This window comes from Penicillium pulvis, assembly GCF_028828015.1.
Source record: "Penicillium pulvis strain IBT 33274 chromosome Unknown contig_1_segment0_segment0, whole genome shotgun sequence".
Taxonomy (NCBI): Eukaryota; Fungi; Ascomycota; class Eurotiomycetes; order Eurotiales; family Aspergillaceae; genus Penicillium; species Penicillium pulvis.
Genome location: NW_026643074.1, coordinates 944,464 through 972,403, shown reverse-complemented (window position 1 = coordinate 972,403; position 27,940 = coordinate 944,464). Strand labels below are relative to the sequence as shown.

The 27,940-nt window shown below is 45.6% G+C and overlaps 7 protein-coding genes across 7 annotated transcripts; 4 read left to right on the top strand and 3 right to left on the bottom strand.

Moving 5' to 3' along the window:
- Positions 1-134: 134 nt before the first annotated feature.
- Positions 135-4,163, top strand: N7503_003317 (CHAT domain-containing protein; the record flags this gene model as incomplete). Its single annotated transcript, XM_057062864.1, has 1 exon — positions 135-4,163. The coding sequence occupies one exon, from the start codon at positions 135-137 to the stop codon at positions 4,161-4,163; it is 4,029 nt and encodes a 1,342-aa protein (XP_056923779.1).
- Positions 4,164-10,134: 5,971 nt separating this feature from the next.
- On the bottom strand, positions 10,135-11,797 carry N7503_003316 (uncharacterized protein; the record flags this gene model as incomplete). The annotated part of the gene is made up of 4 exons (XM_057062863.1): positions 10,135-10,281; positions 10,342-11,349; positions 11,408-11,504; positions 11,619-11,797. The coding sequence occupies 4 exons, from the start codon at positions 11,795-11,797 to the stop codon at positions 10,135-10,137; spliced, it is 1,431 nt and encodes a 476-aa protein (XP_056923778.1).
- Positions 11,798-12,683: 886 nt separating this feature from the next.
- Positions 12,684-13,478, bottom strand: N7503_003315 (glutathione S-transferase family protein; the record flags this gene model as incomplete). Its single annotated transcript, XM_057062862.1, has 2 exons — positions 12,684-12,905; positions 12,999-13,478. 2 exons carry the CDS (start codon positions 13,476-13,478, stop codon positions 12,684-12,686), a joined length of 702 nt encoding a protein of 233 aa, XP_056923777.1.
- Positions 13,479-14,023: 545 nt separating this feature from the next.
- N7503_003314 (ABC transporter substrate-binding protein) lies at positions 14,024-14,941 on the top strand (the record flags this gene model as incomplete). Its single annotated transcript, XM_057062861.1, has 1 exon — positions 14,024-14,941. One exon carries the CDS (start codon positions 14,024-14,026, stop codon positions 14,939-14,941), a length of 918 nt encoding a protein of 305 aa, XP_056923776.1.
- A 326-nt stretch (positions 14,942-15,267) lies between these two features.
- Positions 15,268-16,827, bottom strand: N7503_003313 (fungal specific transcription factor domain-containing protein; the record flags this gene model as incomplete). Its single annotated transcript, XM_057062860.1, has 1 exon — positions 15,268-16,827. One exon carries the CDS (start codon positions 16,825-16,827, stop codon positions 15,268-15,270), a length of 1,560 nt encoding a protein of 519 aa, XP_056923775.1.
- Positions 16,828-18,167: 1,340 nt separating this feature from the next.
- Positions 18,168-19,805, top strand: N7503_003312 (high-affinity nicotinic acid transporter-like protein; the record flags this gene model as incomplete). The annotated part of the gene is made up of 4 exons (XM_057062859.1): positions 18,168-18,371; positions 18,427-19,148; positions 19,200-19,411; positions 19,474-19,805. The coding sequence occupies 4 exons, from the start codon at positions 18,168-18,170 to the stop codon at positions 19,803-19,805; spliced, it is 1,470 nt and encodes a 489-aa protein (XP_056923774.1).
- Positions 19,806-24,530: 4,725 nt separating this feature from the next.
- On the top strand, positions 24,531-25,847 carry N7503_003311 (dTDP-glucose 4,6-dehydratase; the record flags this gene model as incomplete). The annotated part of the gene is made up of 3 exons (XM_057062858.1): positions 24,531-24,703; positions 24,756-25,294; positions 25,354-25,847. The coding sequence occupies 3 exons, from the start codon at positions 24,531-24,533 to the stop codon at positions 25,845-25,847; spliced, it is 1,206 nt and encodes a 401-aa protein (XP_056923773.1).
- Positions 25,848-27,940: the final 2,093 nt, after the last annotated feature.

Genomic DNA, 27,940 nt, shown 5'->3' with positions numbered 1-27,940 from the left:
TTTATTTGGACGGGGCGCATGGGACAGTTTCGGCGAATCCGATTGTTGTTCTCTGTCAGCTTGGCAGGCGGGGGAATAATTTGAGCCCAACAGGGTTGAAATCGGGCCATCTTAACGTGAAGCTCTGAGATATAATGGATTCCAATAATTTAATCGATATCTGTGGCAGGTCTCCGTTCGCAGAAGAGCTCCGAGGCGACCTTGAGGAGGCGAGGGACCGGCTACAGCAGTATCGATTCGATGAGTCTCTGATCGAGCCGGAGCAGCATGCTGAGTATCTTCGATGCATTTCCCTTCATTCAATCCTTACCGGCAGGTTGGCATGTTCGTATGAGAGCCTGAACAAGCTTCATGGTCTTCTAGAACGATTGCCTGAGGAGTGGGGGCTTCGATGGTCAAATTACACGATGTTGACCCATTATAGCCGTCGCTATCCACCGGGACTTCACTTCTACCAGGAGGCAGGCAAACCAATCAGTATCAGCATGCTGAAGGATATTATTGGCCCAATCGAATTAGAACAGCTTTTCAGCAAGAACTTCACCACATACTACCCAACAGGAGCTGAGCCCGACCGGGTACTTTGCAAAGCCCTTAGCTCGATTCTGTTTTTTCCTATAATGGCACGCAACCTGACGAGAAAGTTTCATCCTCTAAGCCCTAAAGGTCCATGGCATACGCCAGATGCAGATTCGGAAGGTCAAGTTAGTCAAGTCTGTAAAGGGTTTGCGGCCCACCGAGATATGGCTGCGGGGAATGAGAAGCCGGGGATTGCATCTTATCTCAATCGCCTTATCGTCGAACTTCAACAAGCTTGTCAATCCAAGACATCGAGCGCTGCACTCGAATGTCTTTCTGAAACGTATGAGGAAAGTGGGGATATTGTGGGTATGGGAAACTGCAAAATGATTGAAGCCGACAATCTTCTCAGTCCTTATTTCGCTAGCCCACTTTCTTTAAATCTGACAGTCGTTGACCCATCCTCATCTCTTATGGATGACCCTGCCTGGGACGCCATCGAATTCAATCTTCCTTTCGATTACTCACTTAAGGCCAGAGAGTGTTACGATTCTGCGACGACTCTATTTCAGAAAGCTGGCTGCAAACGAGGCCAAGCAGCTGTACTACTCCGAGAAGGTTGCTGCTTGCATGTCTCGGCAATCCCACTGCGGAGGACGAAGCAGCAACGAATTGACTTGCTAGAGAAAGCCGAACAGAAATTTCAGGATGCCCTGATACTTTTTGGGGCAGATGAGGCAAACGTCCAAATAGTCAAAATCCATCAAACCCTGCTAGCGATCAGCAGAGGAAATATGAACGCATTTCAAGTAAAACATGCCGGCAAATTAATTGGACAATGGGGCGTTGATGCAATGAATGAGAACTTGGTCCATTTCCTTGGGCTTCTGGTATCCCGGTTCGCACTTCAGGAGTGGCGGAGATTCTCGCGCCTTGATTCGTCGTTACTCGCTTGGGAATTCGCGGAAGCAATGTTTGAGGCTCTTGGGGATACTTTTCCTATGTTCCAAACTTTGGTCTGTCAAGCATCAATGCAGAATGAGGTTTTCAACTCATCAGCGTCACGCATTCTCATTGAAAAGGCTATCTCTATGTTTGAGGTGATAAGTGACTATTATGAGGCAAGAATAACGCTCGCTCCAGATACAATAGCCGGTAATAATGATAGAAGCACTCTTCTGAGTCGTAAATTCAACACAATTTGGACGTTCAGCATGAATGTGGGTATTGTTTATCTCCGAGTGGGGGATGCTATTGCCTTTGCCGAATGGCAATCGAGGCTCGAAGATTTCATTCAACACGACAGAAGTTCTCAGACCATGCGGGACGGATCACAACCGTCTAGCTTTCGTTCATCATTTGGTCATCAGTATCGCTCGAGAACAGAGATTTGGGAGAAGGCGATGGCGCAAGATTCTATGAAAGTGAAATATGCGTCAGCTGATCTTGAGTTCCATCGCAATTTAGACGAAGGGGACATCGAAAAGGCAGAAAGTGCCATCCATCGATTTTTAGATGACAATAGCGAATTGGAGCGTGTGCCCATGAGATACTTCTACTGCATATTAGCTTGCGACCGCATTGGAGATTCAACCAGAGCTCGTTCGATATTGGACAGTATTGATGACGATTATCTGTTTGACGGCAGGTTGACGGACCTTGAAGAATCGTTCAAGGTTGATGGCCCATCCTGGAGGACAGTGTCAACCATTGCACAAAATGCAGTCACATGCAGCATTTATGCCCAAGACTGTGAGAGAGGTTATCGACTGGTCAATATGATCACCAGAGCTTCCCCAGACTTTTTCAACCGTCCAGTCGAGGGCGCTTCTGAATCAGCTTTTCGACTCGCTCATTATGGAACAATCATGATGGAAAATAACTCCCCAGAGCTAGCGTTTTCTTCCCTCCTCCAAGCCTGTGAAATGATTGAGCTTCGTCGATCGCAGACCATTGATGTGGATGCCCGAATGGGGATTCCAATGGCAGGTTGGCAAGGTGAAGTTTATCTCAATTTGGCGCGTCTATGTCTTAGATTTCGTGACTCCATCGTTCCCATTGATGTTATGGATCGTTACGAACATGATCATCCCGAAGATATTTCTTGGAACGAACATGCGCTACTGTTCACGGAAGCTGGAAGGGCACGTGCTGTCCTCGATTCCTTGCACATTCAGCATAATCAACGCGAGCTAGTCGAGCCCAGCAGTGCCTGCATACCCAAGGCCATTCATAAGCTCAGGACACTTCGATCTCTACTTTCTCTTCAATCTCCAACTCAAGCGGAAATTGTCGAGATCGCCGAGCTTCAAGATGAAATTCAGGAGTTGGAACATAACGATGCGATATCTCCTGCGTTGAGCTTTATTGACGAGGCCAGTACAACGATTGACCCTCGATTGATCTATCAGAGTATTCCCGATGATGCAGTTGTCATTCAAACAACGTTCGGGGCTCGGGGGTTTATTGCATTTGCTGCAACCAAAGACGGTATTCAACATGTGCAGCAAGGACCAATTAGTGTAAGCGACATACGCAGGCCTGTGATGAAGTTCATGCAAATCACGGGGGAGATTGCTCAATCCACGGGCGAGGCAAACAATGAGCGGAAGAGAATCCTCGATGAGCTTTCTCGGCATATATCTTCGGTCTTAGTAGCACCATTCTCAGCTATTATTCGATCCAAACGGAATATCATATTTTCCTGCTCGGAGCCCTTGACAGCATTCCCTTTTTCAGCACTCACCTTCGATGGGAGGCCCTTGGTCTTGCATGCTGTCATCTCTTACATCCCAAGCATGACTGTTCTTTTCTTCTTATCCCAACGCATGTCGGCAGCAGAAGCGCGAGGTGTTTCTGTGTTCGCTAAGTCACCGAACGCCAACCCGCCAGAAGGAGATGAATCCAACACGCGAAAGGAAAGCAATGGGGTCAACCTACATATGGCGGCAATTGAGGCAGTTAGCATTGCCCGCATGTTTGCGACTTGGCCAGTCGAAGCATCCAATCTGTCCAGACAGGAGTTCTGCGACTACATGGAAGCTGAATCCTCGATCATTCATATCGGAACTCACGGCTACATTGATCCTCGGAACCCGCTTCTCTCCTCGATTTCGATTGGTCAGAATTTCCGCGTCTTAGACATGTCTACTATCCGAAGTAGAGCTCGTTTGCTGGTTTTTGCCGCCTGTCTAAGTGGATTGGGCAAAGCTACTCCTAGCACAGATGTTTTGGGCTTCTCGCATGTTGTGCTCAGCAGTGGCTGTCAAGCCTATATTGGCACACTCTGGGAAGTTAGCGATCTAGCGTCGATGATAATAATGACTCTCTTTTACAGATATCTGAAAAGCAATGCGAAAATGTCTACTGCTGAGGCCATAAGGCAAGCTCAAGTTGAATTTATGCAGCTTGACTGTGACCGAGCTGAAGAGCTTCTGACTAGCATGCTAGAAGACTGGACTGCCCCTGATGAGAACGGCAATTTACCCGAAGACTTTGTACCCGATCAGGAATTTATTATGTCTACTTGGAAGATGACTTTGTCGCAAATTGATTGGTCTGACCCTTACTATTGGGCATCTTTTATGTTGATCGGTTATGGTGACCTTCGATTTCAGCTTGCAGAATCTATGTCAAATTCGTGAGTAGATTCACGCCTTGCTTTCATTAAGAGGGTGTTTCTATCAAGATAGGTCGGATGCAAGAGAATGAATCATACGACCCCTGGCTGAATAATGCTAGTGCATGCTGTTTCATCTTAATCCTTGTCGTTGGCTCCTGGTCTTACATCCAATAGCAACACAATTTGATTGATATTATACGTATTGGCCTTTTGACAACAAGAAATGCTAGTCAGAATTCTATGTTATGAGCTCATGTACTTGAAACCGAATATCCGTACGTATTGGAAATTTCGTCCCTGAAGGCCAACAGCATTATGAAAAAGCAGCAATGCCAAGGCCAACCTAACGCTATAACCGCCGACAACCCCATTTGACCTGCGGCAGCTTCATGGTTCTGGATAGCCTTAAGGTGCACAACTAGGTACCTGTGTACGTACTCGATTAGGCCTACTACTCTTTCTACTTTAGTACGACATACAACTACCGCATTGTCTAAGATGTGGGCTTGTGAGGTGACCTACTCATTCGCAGTGTCTCATCATTGGTTTCCTATCAATAATTCCCTAGCTCTTCTGACTCCAGATATAATTTAGCGCGCTTAATCTTCGATCTCAATATCGACCAAACCACCCTCCCAGCTATGAAGTCTCTTCTCAAGGTCCTGTACCCGCACATTGAACTCAGGATTTGCTTCTTGAAGGTCTTCGTTTTGCGACGCCAGGGCATTATCATTCCCGCATCGACTAAGTAGGCATGGCCATCCTCAACATGATGGTCCTCGGACACAGGCGCGGTTTGGTAAGACGTAACGTCTGGCATTGATTGAGCTCGTCGCGTTGGAGGGCTTTGGATTTTTGTCGCTATCTTTTTCAAAGCGCCGTTTATTGAGTGTGTAGCGGGCCTTGAGGGCTGGCTGAATCACCAAATCTTGTCGATCAATATGCTCAAAGTATAACCCTCGGAGCTGTAGGAAGTTTTGCTCAATCGCGGGATCCAATACCGAAATCCGGACACTGCCCAGGGCGGCGAACGCCCGCCTGATCGATGCGAGAGGTGCGCCATACCACTGCCTAGGATCTGTCAGTCGATCCAGAACTGTTGGTGTAATTCCGCAATTACAGTTCGTGAAAAGCCTCAACCAGACACGTCGATATAGACCACGTTCCCCCTTGGTGCCTCGGGGGAGTAGGCCACCATCGCGCTGATACGTCTCCTACTTCATGGCAGTAGGAACACGCCGGTTAGTATGGCCGGTATAGGTAGCTCGACGTCGTCTGTCCTCTTCTTCAAACTTGATGAAGTAGCCCAAGTCTGTTGGGAAAAAGACCCAGCCCGGACCTGAAGCGTAGTCACTCCTTATGGCGGCGCTGGCATAAGGGAATGGCGTTATCAGAAAACCCTTAATCAAAGTCGAACACTTTCACCCTCTCCCATATTTAGGTCTATATTGCATTGCATGGTAAGCCTTAGTCCGGTATATGGTATGGTCTGAGAATGCTTACCTAAGGGTCTTCCTTTGCGACATGCGCAGTATCATCACAAAAGTCTATGTTATAGGACCAATAGAAGTTGCCGCATCGTTCTATGGTCTCTTATTTCGCGCTCTCGGTGAATGGCCCGCTGTTGTTCCGTGGTCTCATGTCGCCCTCCAATATAGATCAGGAGGTCAAGACATAGCCCTGTCTCGTTGACGATTATAAAAGCGGTCGGAAATGCTTTGTGACCAGGACCAATATGTTAGGCCATTTGACCAGTGTGCACAAAATGTCTAAGGAGCAAGCTGTTGTTATAAATGACCAGAAAGGCTAGATAGAACATCAAGACGGGAAAAAGCCTAGTCCTTCACCACCAGCATCCTATAAGAATAGATGGGTGAAGAGCCAGCCGTGCCTTATTGACGACTGTTCGCTTGCCCTGAAGTGGTTTCCAAGCAGGTATAGGATGTTGAAACATCTAAAACAAACCCATAAGCTATCTATGGAAGAGAGCAACGCCCTGATCGATACACAGGGGCGCTTTGAGTCTATGTTGATCACCTTAGGAGCAAAAGGCAAGCGTAGCCATTCACTGACATCCTTTGTTATCGTGATCTACCTTATACTCTAACTAACATACGCCTAGCATAATATAGTCCCTCTGACTTCTTACTTAGCTCTTACTTTAATAGTGAGAGCTATGTAGGATAAGAGCTAAGTAAGATGAGAGCTAAGTGAGATGAGCGCTAAGCGAGATGAGAGCTAAGTAAGATGAGAGCTAAGTAAGATGAGAGCTAAGTGAGATAGGTAAGTGAGATAAGAGCTAAATAGGAGGTTCTGATTAAGTTCATCACCCTAGAACTCTTCCTTTTATGGGGAAAATAGTCAAAACAATACCAGTAGTGATAAGAAGAAAAAAAAAAGAAAGTTATTTTTGGCTTATCGGCTGCTATCTAGCGCTTCGCTCCTAGTAACACTCAGCTTTGCTCAGTTGTTCTTGGTATCCTTTAAGGATTACCTACATGACCTTAAGTACTCCTAGGAAGTATTTCGATAATTTGTGCTTGATCTCTATAAAAAGCCTTGGAAACCAGGAATCGACCGCATGCGATTGGTATGCGTTAAGATCAGGGGTAAACTGCCCCACCTGGTTCCCATTCCGTATTTAGTGCTTACCCGAGGCACTCAAGAGTCTGAGCTCAATGTAACGCAACCACAGCTAGATAATCTACTGGCCAATAACAGGAAAATAGATGCAAAATAATCTTCCAACGTATACGCCCACCAGACCGCCTTTTGTTTACTGCAGTTCCAGGTGATGTCAAGCTGGTGTAATTAGAGTTTGTACCTCCCCATGTTTGGACCTAAAAATACAAAATCGAGAGCAAGCGCTTTGACCTACTATCCTTCCCCACTCATGGGATGTGACTAGGCACGGTATATAATCTACGCAATCGCCTCCGCGCATTATAAGTCCCTAGGTAGCATTGCAAGTCCCCAGCTCTTCTCTGGGGCTGTCACTTTCCCTTCGATACGCAGAAACGTGTGATTTATCTGTCTGGTTTCTCTCATACTTTCGACTAATCTTTTTTAAAAAAAAAGAGCAATGAGATATTTCTGGTCCACAAACATGACCAAACAAAATTTTCTTGCAATGATTCTTCTCACCACCTCTCAATTTATACACGCGCAAACAACTGCTAGGTATGAAAACTTTCTATAGAGAAAATAAGCGTACACAGACTAACTGTCACTAGAGAAACATGCATTGAACAACTTCTTGGCACGTTATCTAGCAACTTGTTTTATGAGATGAACGACGCGCTTGAGTCGGCATTTTCAAGCTTCGAACAGAACCCGGTCTACTCTAGCGCAAATGCTGAATTTTCGTCAGCGATGAATGCCTTTCCAGCCTCCGTTACTTCTTCGCTATCATGTTCGGGGTATAGCGGAATTAATATCAACTCACTTCCGACCTGGCTCGCCTCCGTTCCCACTGCGGTCGTGAGTGTCGTCCTGAAAGAGCAACAGGTTTATCAATCAATTATTGGCTCTGTCGAGGCTAAAGCGACAATGACGTCGTCGGCAACCCCATCGGCTTCGCAATCTACGATATCACACAATTCATCACATATTACTACATCTGAAGTATCAGCTTCTATCTCCTCAACGAGCCCGGCTACTTCCTCTTCATCATCGGCTGCAATTTCAGGTATCTCCGAAACCCTTAGTAGCAGTTTCCTGGCCACTGTTAGTCTAATGCTTAGTGGGATACTACTGTGAAGCAAACTTCATGTCATGAGTAGAATCCAGAATGAACAAATTTCCATTCTAGGGCTCAAAAGGCGCTAGCTTAGTGGGTATAACTCCTTCGTTACCTTCACATTCTGGGATACTTCATGGAGTAGTGTGACCGAGTAGGTACCTGGGTATGCTCTCGATAATATATTGACACCAGTTGTATACACACGGTCATTAATACCATTATTTCATTATTTGACTTATAGTGGGGCGCGGCCCTATCCTTGTGTTATAATACTTTTTTATGTTGAATGTCGGCACATGGTATTTCTTCTTCTTCTTCTTCTTCTTCTTCTTCTTCTTCTTCTTCTTCATTTTTGCCATGCACTAGTAGTGCCACACCAAATAGAGAAGACGTTGAGTACTATCTTCCCTTCCGTCGTCAAGTATGATACTTTTTCCATACTCACATGCAGGACAAAATTAATGTAAATCTGGCAAGGGTCTGGCATTCGTGATCTGCTAGTGTGCCTTCTACTCCTGATTAAATCAACGGCCTTCGATTTTGCTTCTTTTGCAATGGAAAAAATCTTCCTTTCGTCTTCAAAAAGACCTCGCCCTGCCACGTGCACGGCCTCCCCAGCGCCCCGTTCCACCTGGCCTAGTGTTAGTTTCTACATACTCACCTATAAACGCTGCAGTAGGCTATCGGTCATAGCGAAGATGATTACACTTAAGAAATGTCACATCCATCAGCCAATACCAGCTGTACTGAGCCACCCGGCCTTCGCACTTATAGCCTATGAGCTCCAGCACAAATCGCTTAAACTCCTCGGCCCACTTAGCCAATGTGTAGTCGTTAAACGGTGGTTTATGCCTCCGCTGGCTAAGCAGCACTATAATTTCTAAGATTGGTGGTTCTAGATCGGGACTATTATTATATCATAGTCTATCAGCTTAGGGTGCCACGAAACAATTTTTGATCTAAAGAAGTAATTACAAAGCCGAAAGCAGCTTAAAGCCTAGAAGCACGTATGGTTAATTCAAGTGCGGGGACGTATCGGGTCTATTGAAAAGTTCATTCCTAAAGATGGCCTAGTGAAGCGTGGAGCAGCGTAAGACGACTAATTTAAAACGGACGTATAGGCAGTTCTTACATAATTTAGCCATTAGAACAAGAAATTAAGCATACGCACGCGTCTAACCTGATAGCTCTGATTATCGATCATAAAGGAGACTTATGATATAAGATATAGGAAGATAATAGTGCCTATACGGGTTATAGCCATTGCGCTGAAGTTAGGACTTTTGAGGTAGTAGCTTGCAGGCAAGTCCTCTACTACGAGGAGTCGCGAGTACTAATTAAATGCGGCAGGATCTATGATGAACACCAGGATCTATGATGAACACCAGGATCTATGATGAACACCAGGATCTATGATGAACACCAGGATCTATAGGGTATAGGTAGTACCCAAGCTTAATGAATAAGTAGGCGTGCGAGCGAGATAAATATAGAGCAGAATGAACAGCTTAGTTATGCGGGAATATTTCTCGGGGTCGTAGGGCTTATCGACAAGGCAGACAAAGCGTTTAGACTTATATGCGCCAAGGAAATTTTTGACTAAAAACGGGAGTGACATATTCAAATAAGAAGACTAGGAACTTAATAGATCCTCCATTCATCGATAAGCTTAAAGGATACAGGACGGTATACATCACGAGAACTTTGATCTACAGATGCCCCTTATTTCACAAGAGCCCGTCTTTATGCTCTCTCTTCTTCTGGGTCAGGAAGGGGAGTCCACGATGCCTAGGAAACGTTAACGAGCTTAGATTTGGTTGCACATTTGTTTAAATTAGCTTATACCTTCAAAAATTGGCACCATCCTTTGATTTCTTCACCTGGGTGATGATCTTCCAAATCGTTCTCTGGGTGCAAACGAACAGCTCACGGGAACCCCCTCCCCCGGGCCATAGCTGCGCAGGTGAAAGAATTGCTTGCATTTTACTGGGGAGAAAAGTTACCGAGTCAAGCCAAGATGGAAAACGGGTAGATATGGGAAGTTATTTGCACTCGGACAATCAATTACCCTGCCAGCGGCCCGCCGTGGGGGAAAATCCCTGACTAGTTGCGAATTAATCACTGATTGGAAGACCGAAATACTTTCATTGCTGGGCTAGCTACCAAATTCGAGCCCATAGTGGCTCATTGCGTGCAATAAATCATCGAATTGCCCCTAACAGTCAAAGTCACCGTCGAAGTCAACAAGTTCTCACTGGTGATTATCATTTCGAGTAGCTACAAAGTGAACGGCGACAATTGGACACAGTGAACAGCCAGCTATAATAGCAACCATTACACCCGCAGCTCCGCCCAGACCTAAGGCAGAGAACATATCAGGAAAGTAAAAAGGGCCAAGCTAGATCGTGTATAAATCAGTAGATGTCGGCAATTGGAGGTCGAAAATTTGGAGACTTACAAATCCATAAATTTGTCGGAACACATTGATAAAAACGCCAACTTCAGCTGCTCTTTCCGATTTGCTTTCCACCGCAAATGTTGTAAGAATAGTTGTCTGCATCTGGTTGCCGAAGCTAGCAATAGCTGCACCAACGCAGGGTGTAACATTCCATGTCGTTGCGTGCTGTAGCTGAAACCCCCAACTCAAGAGGCCTGCAAATACAGTCGCAAATGCAATATATGAAAGCCACAGCCGGTCTGCCGGGCAAGAGTGTCCTTTTCTCCGACGCACACTCTTCAGGAACCAGTCCGACATAGGTCCACTAACTTGCTCGCCAAGAACACATCCGATGACAATAGCGATAAACTGCAAGCCAATCTGCTGTGCGTCGAAATGGAACTTCTCGCCAAATGAGATTGGCATTTCAACGATCAAGGCGATGTTAGCATAGCAGAAGGTGATAGCGTGGGCACATGCAGGGATCAATACACGGGGGTGTTTGGCCAGAGAGAACGGTGCCAGGATATCTCGTAGCTGGAATTGACGGGTGGTGATCCTTCTAGGGAACATTCTACTGAATCTTCCACTTCGGAGTCCTTGTCGGTCATAACTCGGGTCGAAGATAGTTTCATCCCCTATTGCAATGTACAAGACAAATTGGCAGAAATTGATGATGGCAAATATCCAGAATATCCATTGGACGCCGATGTGCTTCACAACAACACCGAAGATTAAGGGGCCCAGTGGCGTCCCAAGAGTAGTCAAAAGACACCAGTATCCCAGCTTCTGCGCACGATGTTCTGGTTCCGATACTTCTGTGATCATTCCGCTTCCGTTGCCAATAGGTGGGCTGATGAAGAAAGCAGCCAGGATCCGGGTAGCCATTTGGGTGCCATATGTAGTGCATCTAGCGCCCCCAATGTTGCAGAGCATACTGGCAAAGACTGAAAAGAGATTCACGGGGTATCGACCATAAACAGCAGTTATTGGACACCATATCAGTGGAGAGAGACCGAGAAATAGGATCTACTCTTGTTATTTTGGTGATTAGTCAGTGACTAGAGCTTGAGGATCAACAACTTACCTGGAAGGACGTCAAGTAACTGGCATCTGCCACTGTGATGTTATATTGCTCTGCAAAGGTGTCATAAGCCGGGATGATACCAGCTGCCATGATTGTGCTGCGGTGGTAATAAAGTTAGTCGTTGTTTTTGTTTACCGCTCCAGTAGGGCAGAATCATGGATTGAGAAGAGAGGATAAGCTAGTTCCGCCGAATTGATTTGAAAGAACTTACCACATCATGGAGTGGAAGGCAACCATGAATATCTGTGCATTCTTCTTCCATTGTGGCCAATTTTGGGGATCGTGAGGTAGTTTTTCAACCGGTGTGAGGTCTCCCTGGACATATTGGGTTGGAGTAGTTGGAACCACATTCTCAAGGTGGCTTGAATCCTCAGAGCTGCTCCCCTTCATTTTGAGTAGGACCTGGGTCCGTGGGAGCACCAGGCGTTTGACCAAGGAGAAAGGCCGAGTACACTTCGTACCGATATGTCAATAGTGAAAGAGGTGCTGGATATAAATGAACCAAGACGTCTGACACAGTTCAAGAAGAGTAGAAGATGAACAGAACTCGGCTTGAAGAGCCATTTTGTTTTCTCAAGGGAGGATTTATACAACTGGGTAAGTACCACTCTTTTACCCCGTGGGGTATACGGTGAGCCTTGACGGGTAAAGGACCCTTTTGTTGGGGACGTGATGACCTACGAACTACGTGTTTATTACTTGTCATTGGAGCGATGACCCACTTGTAGTAGCGATTTGTGGGGTGAATACGGAACAATTCCACTTCAAGGTTCGATGCATTGTGGCTATTGATGATTTCCGCATCATCCGAGGTTACTTGCACGTATAATTCACCACTCTATTATGATTCCCGGGGGCGTTCGGCATCTAGTGCGGCATTACCGGGGATGTCGGGGCCAGGTCGGCTCAGCTCCCTCTGCCAACGCCCCACATTCCCCGGAACCAATTCCTAGCTTCGCCATGTTTGACTCAATTCTGAAACCCGAGCCACTTGCAGTGCCCGATTGGGTCGGATTTCAAAATCTGCCGTGGGAGTTTGAAAAGAGACCTTTCATCAAGTCATAGAAAATATATGTTTAGCATCAGATCATTTGTCTCTATCTTACGACCTCGGGACTTTTTCCCCGGCACGTCGCTCCGGACTGTGCTTGTGCTGGAGTTGACACGATATATATGTGCAGCATGGAAGTGTTTTTTACATTGAAAAGCGGTAAATATTACATGAATTTCCTCACACTCTTTTTTCTGGCTTTATGAAAATATTCCAGTTTTATTTTCAAGGTTTTTCTCGAAGCTTCGCCAATTCAATCCTCGCCAGAGTGCGTTTGATGACATCCCTCTCATCCCAAATCGCCGTTACCGTCTTTTCACCGATTACAGCATGACTCCATCGCTTGAAGTTCGGTGCCTTGTCAAGCGCCTTGACGAAAAAGTCCGGAAGAATTCCCCCATGTCTGGGCAGTGCAAACACGCGGAGAAGGAATGATCCTGTTTGAACCTACACGCAGCGAACCGAGTCAGAGATTTTCATTTCTTTGGAAGGCAAGGAGTAATTGGTGATAGTAGTAATGTCGACGCGCTGGACACATACCTCTGCAAACGTAAGACGACAGGAGCCTCCAAAGAATGGTGCTGCATCCACAAGAAGAGGTTCAATATCACAGACAATCGCATTAATGTATTTTTGGGCGGCGGTGGCCTTTTGCTCCTGATCACAAGAGTAAACAGCGGTATCGAAGAAGCCATGGGCCTTGATGTAGGAGTCAACGAACAACGTCACACTGAATCGTTGCAAAGCACCGCCAGGTTCAGAACTAGGCTTGAGTAGATGACTGGGATGTGAATCGACAAGGAATTGCGTGATGAGACCAGATTCCGTCAAGACATGACCATCGTAAACTAGAGCCGGTACGAGCCCACTAGGATTAATCGCGAGATATTCGGGTGTGCGTGGGATGTTGATGTCGACAAGAACCGTCTCAAACTCAAGATCGAGCTCTCGGAGAGCGATTTGAACACGGTGGGCCCAAGGGCAGTGATGGGCAGTATATAGAGAAATTTTGGGAGCCATTTCAGTATTCACAAAGGTAAAGTGTAAGATAAGTTATAGAATAGTGGGACATGGGCTTCTAAATGTAGACTAAGAAGAATTTTAGTCGATGTCCTGCTCACAACACACCATGGCACGCCCGTAAAGTAAGTAAATCAACCACATCTCTTTATCTGAGCGTTAACCGGAATAATCAATTTCTTAGAGCTAAAGACAAATGTTGTACCTTCTGCCGATTACATTGAGTCACGTGTTGATAGCAGTAATCCGACAGCGACGGGATTCTCCGAAGGCGATTAGATCGGCCATCGGAGATTTCGCGGTATTCCGATGGAGCATTCCATCTCCGACGAAGATGTAGCTTAATTGGCTCTTTCGCGGGCAACATGCCCCGTTGCAAGAGCTTCCACTCAGCTAGTTACTTAAGAGCCTGGTGTGCACTTTTTCCATTAGAGATTCACTTGCACTGGCATCCAAGTTCCAGATATTTTGTTCCATTGTTGCTTCGTCGCACAAATCCGATTTTGATCACTCGATAACATTCGCCAACTACACAAGACAAAGTCATGCAGATCAAACAAAGATTCCACCTTACTGCCACTGGCCATAATCTCAATTATCTTCCTGAGTACATTGCCCGCCGCCATGGTTACTTCAAGGAGCAAGGACTCGATTTTGATCTGAAGATACCAGTTCCCTGGGATGGTGTTCTCGATGACCTCGCAGAAGGCACCGCCGACATGGCTCTCGGAGGGATTTGGGTGCCGGCGATGTATCGCAACAGAGCGAAAGATTATACCGTATTCGCCCAGATCGCAAACCGCTGCCCTCTTGCTCTGCTTCGCCGAGGGCATGATGAAGGATTCAAGCTAGCCGATGTCGCCAAAAGCACTGTCCTCATGAAGTCAGGTGGCGGAGCCAGCGTGGGTCTATTTTTCAAGATGTTCTTGCGGGAGAACGGCATCGACCCAAACTCTATCAGCTACATTCAGGACCTGGATGGTGCGATGCTGGCTACTTTGTTTGAAGGCGGCATGGGAGATTATTTCGTTACCGATAATCTTTCTGCACTGGCCATGACAGCGAAAAATCCTGAAATCTCCATCGCAATGGAAATGGTCAAGGAAGGCGACATCCCTTGGAGTGTCTATTACCGAGAAACAGCCACCGTCACTCCGGAAGTCCTCGATTCACAGAAAAGATTCTGCATCGCTCTTAAGAAAGGTATAGATTGGGTGCTTCAGCATGATGCCGAAACCTATAAGGATGAACTCGCCGACTTATTCCCAGGGGTGCCGGTCGATATCGTCGTGACCGTGACGAATTCTTTCCGTCAAAACGGCATGTGGTCATCCACCTGTATCCCCAGAAAGGCATTTGATCGGTGGCAAAATGGCCTTGCTGATGCATGTCTTATAAAGAAAGCCTTCCCTTATGATGAAATGGTGGATGATGCACCAGCGAAGGCAGCGGAGGCTAAATAGGATGGTAAATAGTCATACAATCATCTTTTGTCCAATTGTCATACAATCATCTTTTGTCCAATTGTCATACAATCATCTTTTGTCCAATTGTCATACAATCATCTTTTGTCCAATTGTCATACAATCATCTTTTGTCCAATTGTCTTACAATCATCTTTTGTCCAATTGCCAGCCAAATAAAACCTCATATCCACACTGATAAGGTTTCATGATCATTCTTCGTCTTCAATATCAGATATTCAATTTCAGTATATGTAGAAGCTCTCTGATGAGTCACTACAGGCGAACCATCACTACAAAATCCAATAGCAGAAGCAAATTCTCCTTTACAGCGGTACTGAGGTACTAAAATCCATGTCTTGAAAGCCAGGCCACTGTGCGGCCGAGCTGAGCATTTCGCATAAAGCCGAATTGTCAGTAGACATTATGCCAGACATGTCAGTGATACTGTTGTCAGCTGCGGCACCAATACCACCACGGGAGGACGGCTGCAGTTCATATAACAAATCCTGTACTTGCTTATCAAAGTCAAATGGTGCTTGCCGTATCTCCTCAGCGGACACAAGCCAATCGATTGTTGCGGATGAGAGACTATCAAACGCATCACGGCAGCCTGAAGCCCCTGGGAAGGTCTCTGACATAGCAGAGAGTGTTGAGGTACATGACTGAAGAGACGTAATACTTTTCCCGATAGAGGTACGATCTCGTATCTCTTTGGAGTTCCAAAGGCCATATATCACTGCAAGGCCAGCCATGAAGAGGTGATAGACCCATTTCCACATAACATCAATCTTTCCTTCTCGTTGTAAGGTCTTGATGCTTGTGATAAGCTTGCAAGAAGCTTCGAATGAAATGAGGATCTCCGTCGACGAATGCAAAACTATCGAGTTTGGCCGGTAGAGAAGGAGAATTGTGTTGTTATATATACCATCCCAGTAGGCTTGGCAAGCAAATATAGACGAAGGATGAGCCTTGCTAGGTTGTGGTACAGTATTATACCACTCTTCCAGACGAGGCTGGATATCTTGAAGCCAAGCCGGGTAGTTCACCCTTGGATATGCTAACTTCAAAGGCCATTGGTGGCTGTGGAGCACATGTCGAACCTCTGACTCAAGTTTGGACAAGGTGAACATATGATTATGAGCTCGTTGGCTATGGATGTCAAAGTCGTAAGAGTCACTTGTCAGTGAGCGACGACTGACTGCCCATGGATTTGGAAGCTGGACTTGGGTGCTTTCGTCAATGATACCAAAGGGGCGACCAAGCGTGATACACAAGTTACGATCAAATTGGTAGGTAGAGTACCATAAACGGCGTCGATCATGCAACAGCTTTGGATCCATATTGATAGCATTCTCTTCACTTTCCCAATGCAAACCTATGTCGATACATAAGCGCAGGGCAATGCCGGTAAGATGCCACAAGCTGCCCCAGGAAGGACAGAGAGCCACAAATTGTGCCAGTAAAAGCACGCAGCGCAAAGTCTCAATGTCACTTTCCGAGTATGTGATGATCTTCTCGATCCAAGCAATGGCGGAACGGAAGCAACCCTCGCTCTGGGCTGGACGACCTCCGGACGCACTAGACATATCACAAAGGGCAATCGCGAAAACTATGTATGCAATAAAATTGTCCTTCTCAACTGAGCGACTCGATGGCCGAGTATTGCTTCTAGCCAAATATGCATTCTCAACAGCTTCATTCACTTGCGAGCGATCCACAATCGGGAGGTGAGGCGTACGATACTGGAAATAGACTTCGACCAGATGGTCTGCAGCATGGCGTGGTGGGAGAGAGGCCTCGTTCGCTATCACAGATGAGGATGATTCATTTTTGGAATTTTCCGTTACCAGCGACGGTAGCTCCTCAATTCTAATAGCAGCCATGACAAGGCGCGCGAGAGTAATGCCCGAGCTCTGTCCTAAGAACCTTGGCTGTCTGGAAGGTTCGACGACTACGTTCCGGACACTTGTGACCAAGTCCTGAACGTGACTAGAGTTCGAATCAGAAGTAGCAGGGCTCCCCGAAAGCAATAAACTTGGTTCGAATCTCGTTGGAGATGTGTCAGGTAGAGCCGCCGAAATCTCACGACTAACAGAGCGTCCTTGACTTTGCGTAGCTCGTAACTCGACGTTCTCTTGTCTCAGCCTCTCTACCTGTGCCTCTAGATTAGACACGTAGTCACGAGGTATCTCCAAAGATGTTAGCGGTGAGCGTTGGCCTTGTTGTCAACAATTGCACTCACCTCAGCTTGTTTCTCTGTGTGGTATGTCAAGCACAAAACGCGTGCGCTTTGACAATTGGAGCAATTCGGACGCTTCAGATCACACTGTAGTTTTCCACTATATTTAGCAAAATGTCTCTATGGCTTGAGTATCTGTTATATTACTTTCTGTTTCCTCCTCCGACATCTAAGCGATAGGTCAGCCTCGGGTTCTGGATTTGATCTAGTTCCGATGCTACTTCGACCCACCTCTGACATGCAGTAACCGCCTTCATGATTCTTCCTTCCTTACAAAGCGGGGACTTCGTTTGTGACTCTGGGTGCTCCATGGGTTTCGGCAAGGAGAAGTTGAGCGTGCAATCAGATAAGTAGCGACCGGGATAAGCCGACCGGGGTACAACCATCCAAGCGGGGTCTTATCAACAAAAGTCTCACTAATTCATGTGATTACCCCGGTTTTCTTATCATACAGCAAAACCGCTTTGATTGGAACCAGACCATTGTGCCTCCTTAGGACTTAGATAAAATTCTCAAAATATCATGCGCCTTAGATTAGCTCTGGGAAGATGACATATGCCAGATCTTTTGGCATACCCCGCGTCGGCGCAGTTATCTCGAGCATCTTCATATCTCTTATCGCCTGTGGACGCCACTAACACTGAAATGCCCCAATCATATAGATAGGCTCAACCCAGCCGTTATCCACGATATGGAGTGATCAAGGCTAAGTTTAGTTTCGCCCTAGTCTGGCTTTTTCCGATGACCCTCACTCATCGCCAATCCTATGGCTTTGAATCCTTATCGTTGGCTGTTCAAGATCTATCACAGCGCTGCCAGTATACACTCGCCTGGAAAGGTTGAAGGAAGCGAAAGAAAAATAGTATATATTTGCGCAGCTTCACGATACTTCCGCCAGGTCCACCACAGATCATCCGCAAAGGATTTTTATCATAACCCCCAGTCTTACAATAATTATACACATCACGCCTACAGTCTACAGCAATGGATTTCGAACATAGAAAAGAAGAAATGACAAAAGTTTCTGTTATCGACAACATGGCCTCCAACGATACTTCGTCAGAGGTGGCAGGCTCTATGATATATATCGATCCCAAGAAGGAAGCAGCGGCTCTCAGGAAGTTTGATATTTACCTCCTGCCAGTCTCTGTAGTCTTTCTCGTTTTGTCGGCTCTGGACCGAAACAATGTGAGAATGCCCCTGATTCACTTGTCTTTCAATGCCACTGCTAACAAGGAATTAGCTTGGCAATGCTCGAGTCTTTGGCTTTGACGAGGATATTGGACTAAAGGGAGACGATTTTGGCAATATCAACTTGTTATCCAGCGTCTGCACGATCGTATTTGAAGTTCCTTGGGTATTGGCAGTCAAGCGCTTCGGTGCTAACAAGTCGCTGGGTGCTGCTCTCGTACTGTGGAGTTTTTGCACACTTGGAACGGCATTCATTCAGACCTACGGCCAGGCTATCGCAGTTCGCATGTTACTAAATGCCTTTGAAGCCGGTCTTGCTCAGAGTTTTGCCTACCTATTTTCGACAATCTATCCCCGAGAGACGGCGGGTAAACGTATCATGACGACTAACCTCGCAATGTGCATTTCTGGCGCATTTGGTGGGCTCTTTGCATATGCGGTTCAGACCATGGGTACTCAACACGGACTCGCCGCGTGGAGGTGGCTATTCATTGTCGAGTTTTGCATTACAGTCGTTGTCGGAGGCGTTGGATGGTTCTTCCTGCCGACTTCAGCTGAAAAGGCATGGTTCTTGAGTGAAGAAGAACAAGAGACTATGCGTCTGAAGAGGCAACGTGACCTTGTGCACCGAGGTGACGACAAGTTCGACCGAAAATGGGTCAAGATTGCTCTTACTGACCCATTTGTTTGGCTCCTGGGAATTGGGTTCTTCACTTCGTCTGTGGCAATTAATGGATTTGGTGTCTTTTGTCCCACCATTATTGCTGGCCTCGGGTACGTACCATCTCAAATGACAAGTATGGTCAGTGGATTAATATCGTACAGATTTCCTTCCTTGCAGGTCAACTATATGACTATTCCAATTTACGTTCTTGGCGCCATCTCGCTTGTCACCCAGGTTTACTTCTCTGACAAACTCAAGAAACGAGGCGTATTTATAGTTGGATGCTGCATTCCGGTTGCAGTTGGATACCTTATCTGTGTTGGTACAGCAAACTCCGCTGCCGGTTACGCAGGCATGTTTGTTCTTGTTTTGGGTGAGTCGTTTCGCTATTAGACACCGTCTTGCTGCATCGTGTATTGGACTAAACTTTAATAGGAATATACCCCATTTCTACCCTAGTCGTGACCTGGGTATCTACCAATTTGTCTCCAGACTCCAAACGCGCCATTGGAATGCCCGTGGCTTACTCTATTGGCAATCTATCTGCGCTGGTAGCATCACAACTATACCCCACCCAACAAGGCCCGCGATACATTGTTGGAAATGCCGTCTCTGCCGGTCTTTCAGTCGTTGCCGGACTCCTGTATGCGGCATGCTGGATGCTGCTCAAACGTAGAAATGCACAGAAGGCCAAGCTTCTTGCTGAAGGGGCCACTACCAATGGTTTAGAGGGAGACATGAGTTTGGACTCTATGTACATTCTTTGAGTGGCAAGTCCTGTCGTTAGTGCTCACAAGTTTATGATAATGAGAGACAAAATGCGTTCACAGTACGTGATACCAGAGTTTTCATCCATTCGTTGAGTAGTTTAGGGTCCAGGTTCACTGCAGCTGCTTGCTCTTCTTGACTTTCTCCCTAGCACCAATCGTGGAGAGCAACTCATCCTGCCGAAATTGGCATAAAGCCGGTCTCGCTATCAGTCTATTCTGATGCAGCATGAGCTATAATTCCTTCCAATATAAATTCAAGCACATACGACCATAGGGTGTGGAGAACAGGGCTTCCCGTCCGCTCAGCCGTACTTAAGCCACACGCCGGTTAGTTAGTAGTATGGTGGGTGACCACATGCGAATCCTGACTGTTGTATGTTTTTTTGTTGTTGTTTTTGTTGATGGCTCCGCGGCAATATGCCTGACGCGCTGCCGTGACTTGACATTCCGGAGGGAAAGGATTCCAGCGGAGTAAAGAGGGAAGAGAGCTCCACTAGTTTCTGGCTAAAGAGGATGTTGCATCTTCACAATATTGCTGCTCATCCCAATCTCTACTACGAGATACGTTTCATGAGGAGTAGGATGAAAGGCTGGGGATAAAAGTACGAGGATCTGCCATGTTATCAAGATGTGATCACGGCGAGACCAAATGCCATCTTGTAAACTTGAACTCCTCAAATTTGTCTACTGGAATAATTACCAATTAGCAAAACCGAATAAACACTGGTTGTCAGGAGATAGTGTGTTTTTGATGGTATGATAGAGTCTCATAGGGATCTTGAGGCGTAAGGACTTGTATCGCGAGTCGGGAGATGCAATTATCTTGTACGCAACAGCTCCACGAAGAGGTACAAGACTGGAATGGGATCCAATATTATTGTGTTGCATTGGGGGAAGTCTTAGGGATACGGAGGGGGAAGTGCCCATGTGGGCTAACAGCAACAAAGCCATCAAAATTTGGGGGCGAACACCCTGAGTTGAGACCCTTGTATCTGCATTTCAGACTCCTATTGCGACCTATGTATGTATCATATATAGCAGTATTTTTCAATCCGGCATATCCACACACCAAAGCAATGTACATATGCCATTTTTGTTACTATTATTAGGTAATTTAACCCAGGTCAACTCTTCATCTTCTCTCGAGTCTACATAACGTATTTCCCTAGCGAGCGGGACACCCGGGCGAGCGGGACACCCCATCAAATTATGGTAATTCAAATCCACGTATATTAACCAGAATAACGTAATATTTCACATACAAGCTATTTAACTAAATTTGAACAATGTGTGATCTTATGCCCCCGAATTCCACAATTCGAACACTTTAGTGGAGCTCGCTGGCGTGGTTCTTGTGCTTGAGATTGACCGGTTGACGGAGGTTGAATTGGTGCTTCTAGAGCTTCTGGAGCACGCTGAGCTAGCTCTCGAAGCTCTGCCGCGGATATAGCCTCTGTACGAGCTATCTGACGCTTAGATCTTGCTCTTTTCTGCTTGATTCTCTCGTTTCCAGCACGTAGAAGCTCGTTTTCTCGAGTAAGAAAAGCGGTAGATTGCATAGCAATTTGGCACGCTTTAAGCACTTGATCTATTGCGGAATTCGCTGCGCTTGGTGGGCTTCTAGAGCGTTCTTTTAATAGCTTTTTGATAGAAGAAGCTTGCTTCTAGAGCTGCTTATAATCTAATGGGGTCTTTGGCTCCCACGCGCTGCTTTGACTACCTCTTAAAGGGGGGGGTATAGGTGTAGAAAGTCGAATATTTAGCTTTAAAATTACACGATTTGGATTATATAGAACTAATCTAGTTACCGCGAAGCTATTTTTGATTATTTCTGGTTTAAAAGCTTCGATTCGAGCTCTTAGAAAGATATCGAGAAAGTCAAGCTTATTAATATGATTTTGTCGAATTCGCATTAGATCTTTAACCTTTTCCCTATACGCGCGCTTTAATATAGCAAAATAACCTATATTAAGAGGTTGTAAAAGATATAACGAGTGCGGTGGCATATAAATTAGAATCACGTCGTTTTAAGAGTAAATTCTATCGAATTTTGGAGTTAAATGGCTTCTATAACCATTAAGGATAAGAAGTCGAAATTTCCCCTTCGTTCTTAATAAAGTCGATGGAAGAAAGACTTCTTAAAGCTATTCAATTCTAATTTCATCCGAGGTCCATCTATTCTTGCTTTTTTGAAGGAACTAAGTATCTGGAATCAGATTAGCCTAGCTTATAATAAAGACTTTGCCCTTAAAGATCACTATTGGAGGAAGGCTAAATCTAGACGCGCTAGTAGACTCGATCGCGGTAACCTACTCACGATTTCTAGGCTGTAAAAGTAGGCAACGCCGACCACCTATTTCTGCTCTCGTTATAACCTTCGTAGTCGAAGTTAAGCCCATCGCGAAACCCGTCTCATCAAAGTTATATATATCATCTTCGTGGATCCCGTTCTCGGATATTATCTTTTGAACCAAGTTAAACTATTCTTTAATGATTTTTGGATCCTCACACTTAGCGCGCTCGTAATTATAACGTCTCGAGAATCGTGAATCAATTCCTAGGTGTCGTTTCACGAGTCGTGGAACCCAATTTTTACCGACGGTCTGAATCGGGGTCGTTCCACGTATTGCGAGTAAAAGATTGGCCATTTCACGCACATGCTTAGGTCGAGGTGCTGCTCCACGTGTATCCATGGAAATTATCTATTTAACTAACGAATTCTCCTCGATTTCGGTCAATTTGAAGGAATTTGCGCGTAAATCGACGCGATTTTCACGTCCTTGAAGCCGGGCGTGGAGCGTTGAACGTGGCACATCATATATATCTGCTGCTTTGCGGACTGACAATTTTCCTTGCTTTTTGATAGCTTATATAGCAAGCAAGATACGCCCCTCTTGCTCTGTCAATTTTTTACGATTTTGAGAGCGGATTGGTGGCATGGTGGCTAGTTGAAGAAGAACGGACTAATTAATTGACGCGTTTTGGTTGGGGTGTCCCGCTCGCCCGGGTGTCCCGCTCGCTAGGGAAATACGTTATGGCGTCGCCACTGACATAAGCAGAGGTCGCCAGTAACTAGGCCTAATTAGGAAATAGAATAATTTTCACTGGCGACCTCTGCTTATGTCAGTGGCGACGTGACCTGTAATTCTAGGTCCTAAAACGACTGTATTACAGAAGGGTTTAAGGCTATACCCACTACCTTACTTTATACCCACATTCTAACTTATTAAAATTTAATAAATCTGGCAAAATATTAATAGAGGTAGATTCTCTAAGTTAACTAGTAAGTGCTTATTAAGCGTTTAGGAAGTGCTTAGTTAACTATAATACTTACTTTTTTTCTTATAAGTCTAAATAGTAAGTGCTTATTAAGCGTTTAGGAAGCGCTTATAGCTCTTACTTATCTTTTTATAAGGAGGGAGCTCTAACTCTCTAGTCTTAACTCTCTAGACTCCTAAAGGTAAATATATTCTATATAAATCTTATTAGTCTCTAACTAAATAGGTAGGCGAAACCTTATTAGCTATTATAAAACTAATTTAAGCACTTAAGAAGCACTTAATAAGCACTCCATAAGTGATCAGAGTAAGTGCTCATAACGAAAGGGGGAGTTCACGAAGCGGTGACAGAGGCGGAGAAGAGATGGTGGTGGAAGGAAGCAGAGTTGGTTTTTGATAAACAGTAATCTATTGTGGGGGACCTTCCTAATCGGGCTAGCTTACTTTCAATGGCGACCTGTGGCTTATGTCAGTGGCGACGTGACCTGTACCCTCTCTTCTCTGGAAACGCGTATTGGATATAAAAAAGCATCACGTGCTTATGAGAGTCATGTGACTGGGACGGGCTCAACTTTCCGAAAGCGGGAACTCAATTTGCCACCGAACACTTTCAAGTACATCATATTTCTCATCTACAAATATATTGATCGACTACTGTAAATAACGATACTCATACACTGATAATCATCGTATTCGTCTAGGTGTTAATTGATGCTGAAAGCCTTAGATCTTGACTTTTCAGGTGAAAACTTTTGTTTCATAGATATACCAAGATGAACATCTCCTATCCTCGTACTGCAGGCATGATGAATCACCTGAGAATTTATCCGACCGAGTTCAATGGCACGAAAAGATTATATGCCACGATATTCTGTATTATAATCATATAGAGCAGTCAACGGGTTAGACGTGGCTAAAGCAGCGGCAATTTATCAGCGGTGAATTGCAGCGGGGAATTGCAGATTCGTGGGAACATAGCCCACTAGGGACTAGATCTGTCCGGTAGTGCAGTGGGACCTGGAACAAAAAAGATCTAGCCCCATAGAACTTGAAGAAGCCCATCGGGGCTACTACCATCAATACAAATTGAGGTACAGCAAGGATCAGGATAAAGAGATCGGGTATATTGCCACCATGATATTCACGACACTAACCGAACGGAGTAATTCCGGGTTGGGGTCCGCGACCGGGAACCGCAGTCGCCTCCGTACCTTGTTCATCATCTTGAATCGCGCGATGGAAGACCTATTACAACCAATCTATGCAGAAATCTGATGATATTTACTGCAGTCATTACAAATTCATTGTTATTGCTTGTTATCGCGACGGATCTGGAGGTTGAACTACTTTAAGGCGCTGCGCGCCGCAGGAAAATCAGACCACGGCACAGCCACTTCTTCGCCTTCAACACACTCCTTCGTTTTCAACACTGCACCCTGGCAAAATGCCTGCCCCTCGTTTTATATCTCCTCCTGCGACCCCGCCTCCCAGTAAGGGTCTGTCGCTGGCGACTGGAGGAGTTAGTGACCTTGAAACCCGGCGCCTCATCGGCACCACCCGGTTTGAGCCTCGGAATGACGTGAAAAACATTCTGATCACTGGGGGTGCAGGATTTATGTAAGAAACCCGCAAATTCCCCAATTAGATGTTACTAACATGGAAAATCTAGCGGAGGCTGGGTAACGCGACACTTAGCGGTGCAATACCCTGAATACAACATTGTCTGCTTTGACAAGCTCGATGTTGTCGCTTCTCTCGCCAATATCAACTGTTTGGAATCTCTGCCAAACTTCCAGTTTGTGCATGGCGACTTGATGGACCAGGCAGCTATTGCCAAGGTTCTTACTGAGCACGATATTGACTGTGTGATGCACTTCGCTGCGTGCTCGCATGTCCAGAACTCATTCAATGATCCCTTAAACTTCACCGTCAATAATGTCATCGGCACTCAATTATTACTTGAAGCTGTCCGTCATCACCAAGGGTCCAGAAGGGTCCGCCGCTTCATTCACGTTAGCACCGACGAGGTTTATGGTGATGTTATGGAATCGGCGTGTGACGAAACAAAGCAATTCATGCCCACCAACCCATATTCAGCCTCCAAAGCTGCTGCTGAGATGTACGTTTGGTCATATGCGAAGTCTTTCGACATCCCGGCTCTTGTTGTCAGGAGCAACAACGTGTATGGGCCTGGTCAATATCCCGAGAGTAAGAATGCCCACATCTCTTTGTTTCGGTGACGCATACAGCTGACGCGATGAAATCAGAAATCATTCCACGCTTTTGTACACTATTAATGCAGCAAAAGCCATTAACAATACAAGGCACCGGCATGAATATTCGCCGGTACCTTTATGGAGCCGATGCTGCTGACGGCTTCGATACTTTACTACATAAGGGTGTCATTGGTGAAGCTTACAACATACAATCTGCCCAAGCAGTCACCAACCTTGAGGTCGCCGCTCGTACCCTTGAGCTATTTGGGTACAATCCACGTGACTTTAATCGTTGTCTGACTCAGATTCCCGACCGTCCCTTCAACGACCAGGACTACTGGGTCGACGGCTCTAAGTTGGCTGCATTAGGATGGCACCAGCGTGTCTCCTTCTCCGATGGACTGGAAACCTCAGTCAAATGGTACCGTGAGAACCTAGATTCTTGGTGGCCTGAAGCCTCAAAGGCTATCAACGTCGCGTCGACTGCGACCCCTGAAAGCCATCGCGCCCACTCCAACGGGAGCGGAGTTGAGAAAGCGAGTTGACTTGCAAAGTTCGAAACTTGAATTTATACATTAATTAGACAGCGACAATATACCAAGACCGCTTTTTCTTTTCATATCCAACTAGGAGATTCCACATTGAACTGAATCCTCCCCCCGTGTGATATCATTGACCCCGTGTGGTAGTAGATTTTCATGGAAGAAATATTGAATTTACAAAGATTATGGCGAAATTCGAGAAAAATACCAACGAAATCCATCGAGTTTCTTACTATCAAGTTCCAAGGTCTGCGTGTTGCGTTGAATGAAGTCATTGTTACCGAGTCGCTTAGGACTCGAACTGAGTGTGCAGGACCCAGACCGTCCGAGTAATTCCGGGCCCTGCTCAACCCTGCAACGTGTGCGGGACTCAATCTAGTCTAGTCTTAGTTTAGTCTAGGTAGATTATATTATCCGGGGATATATCCATTTCTACCGGTCGCATTAGTCATGAAGACAAAAAGACTCGAATGGTAGCATTTGTCTATCACTAGTAGATATTTTGGATTCATCAAATGCAGATTATGATTTTGGTCTGGGAATAAACCTCACTTGCATTAGAAGGTCATGGATTTTTCTATTTTCTGCCAGTGCAGATTATGTAACCTCGCTGACCGCCTATGCTGTTAGATCGTTGAGCATGACCCCTGATTAGTCAGAAATCTCCGCATTCCGGTTATCCAACGTCCCGTTCTAGCTAGAGCATTACCAGACACACCGCACGAATCTGCCATCAGCAGACTGACCTTAAATGGAAAGACTAAAAGATATGTTAAACCATTCAAAGGCAATGTAGTAGACTTTTCAAACGGAAAGCGCTGGTTGAAGCAATAGACGAAGTGAAGAATGCGGTGATAAATTGTTTATATTATAAATATCTATACTTCATAAATTGAACTACTTCTCGCAACGTGAAAAACAAATTGGAGATTGGGAGTATCATGAGCGTGCTGAGGCTGTCAGAAATTCCAAGACCCCCGCATGTACTCGGAAACGTTAAGCCCCTAAAAAATGTGATGGTAGACCAACTGGCTGACTCCGAAGAGACATCCATGCGCCAGTTAAAGCGATTGAACAAATACAAGGATGCTTCCAAATGTAGAGAAAGGGGGCATGTCCATCACTGCACATATAAGGTTTATGACAACTAATGATCGTATCTGTCACATGATGATTGATGCCCTCATCCCACGAGAAAGTATGGCACTCTACTTCGACAGTGTCAAAAGACGGAGAGTATTGACAGCGATGTTGTAGGTAGAGAGGCAATAGTGTTGACATTGCTTCTAAACAATACGGTAGAAAGGTATTTGGAGGTGGTAGAACACGCTGAAAGAATTCGAAGAGGAGCTATAATCAGCTATGCCTATGTAAATATCGTCTGATGAATTCTTGTCGCTGGCTGATGTTGGTTTGGGGGTAACTGGGTTGGGCGGGGTGGGTGGAGCTGTGATCGGCCGAAGATCAAACGAAGTGACAGGCAACATTTGAAATGAATTGATATCGACCAATGGCTCATCGGCAATGAAATGACGAAGATGGGAAGCCAGGTAGGATCACATTAAGACAAATCTGAGGGTAGGAATGGTGACAAAGGCAGAATGTTACGAGCAGAGAAGCTCATTTATTCATTGTAGAGCAGTTGACTCTGAAGATCGAACCTAAACCCTTTCTTCAAATCTGAAGGAAGAAGTCCAAGAGGTGCTTCATGCAATCCCACTGAATGCTCAAATTATGCCAAGCAGCCACGGAACTGTGTTGTCTCACAAGCATTGTGGGTGAAATCGGTGGAAAACTAAATATGCAGAATGAAAATAGATACCCGCTGATTCGAGGGCACGGGTGAAAGTACCACAGAACAAACTTCTCACGCTAGTCAAAATCCGGACTAAAGAAAACAGAGGTCCACGGGGAGAAAGCCTTAGAATGAAGGTCTCAATTGTGTACTACCCCACAAGCAGAGCCAAACAAGGTACGACACTTATTTTATGCACTCCAATATCGAATATGGGCTGCGAGAAGGGTCTATAAAAAGAAAAATAGGCCAATCAAATAAAGCATTGCTGAGAGTTTCCAGGATGCCATGGAGTTAGAAC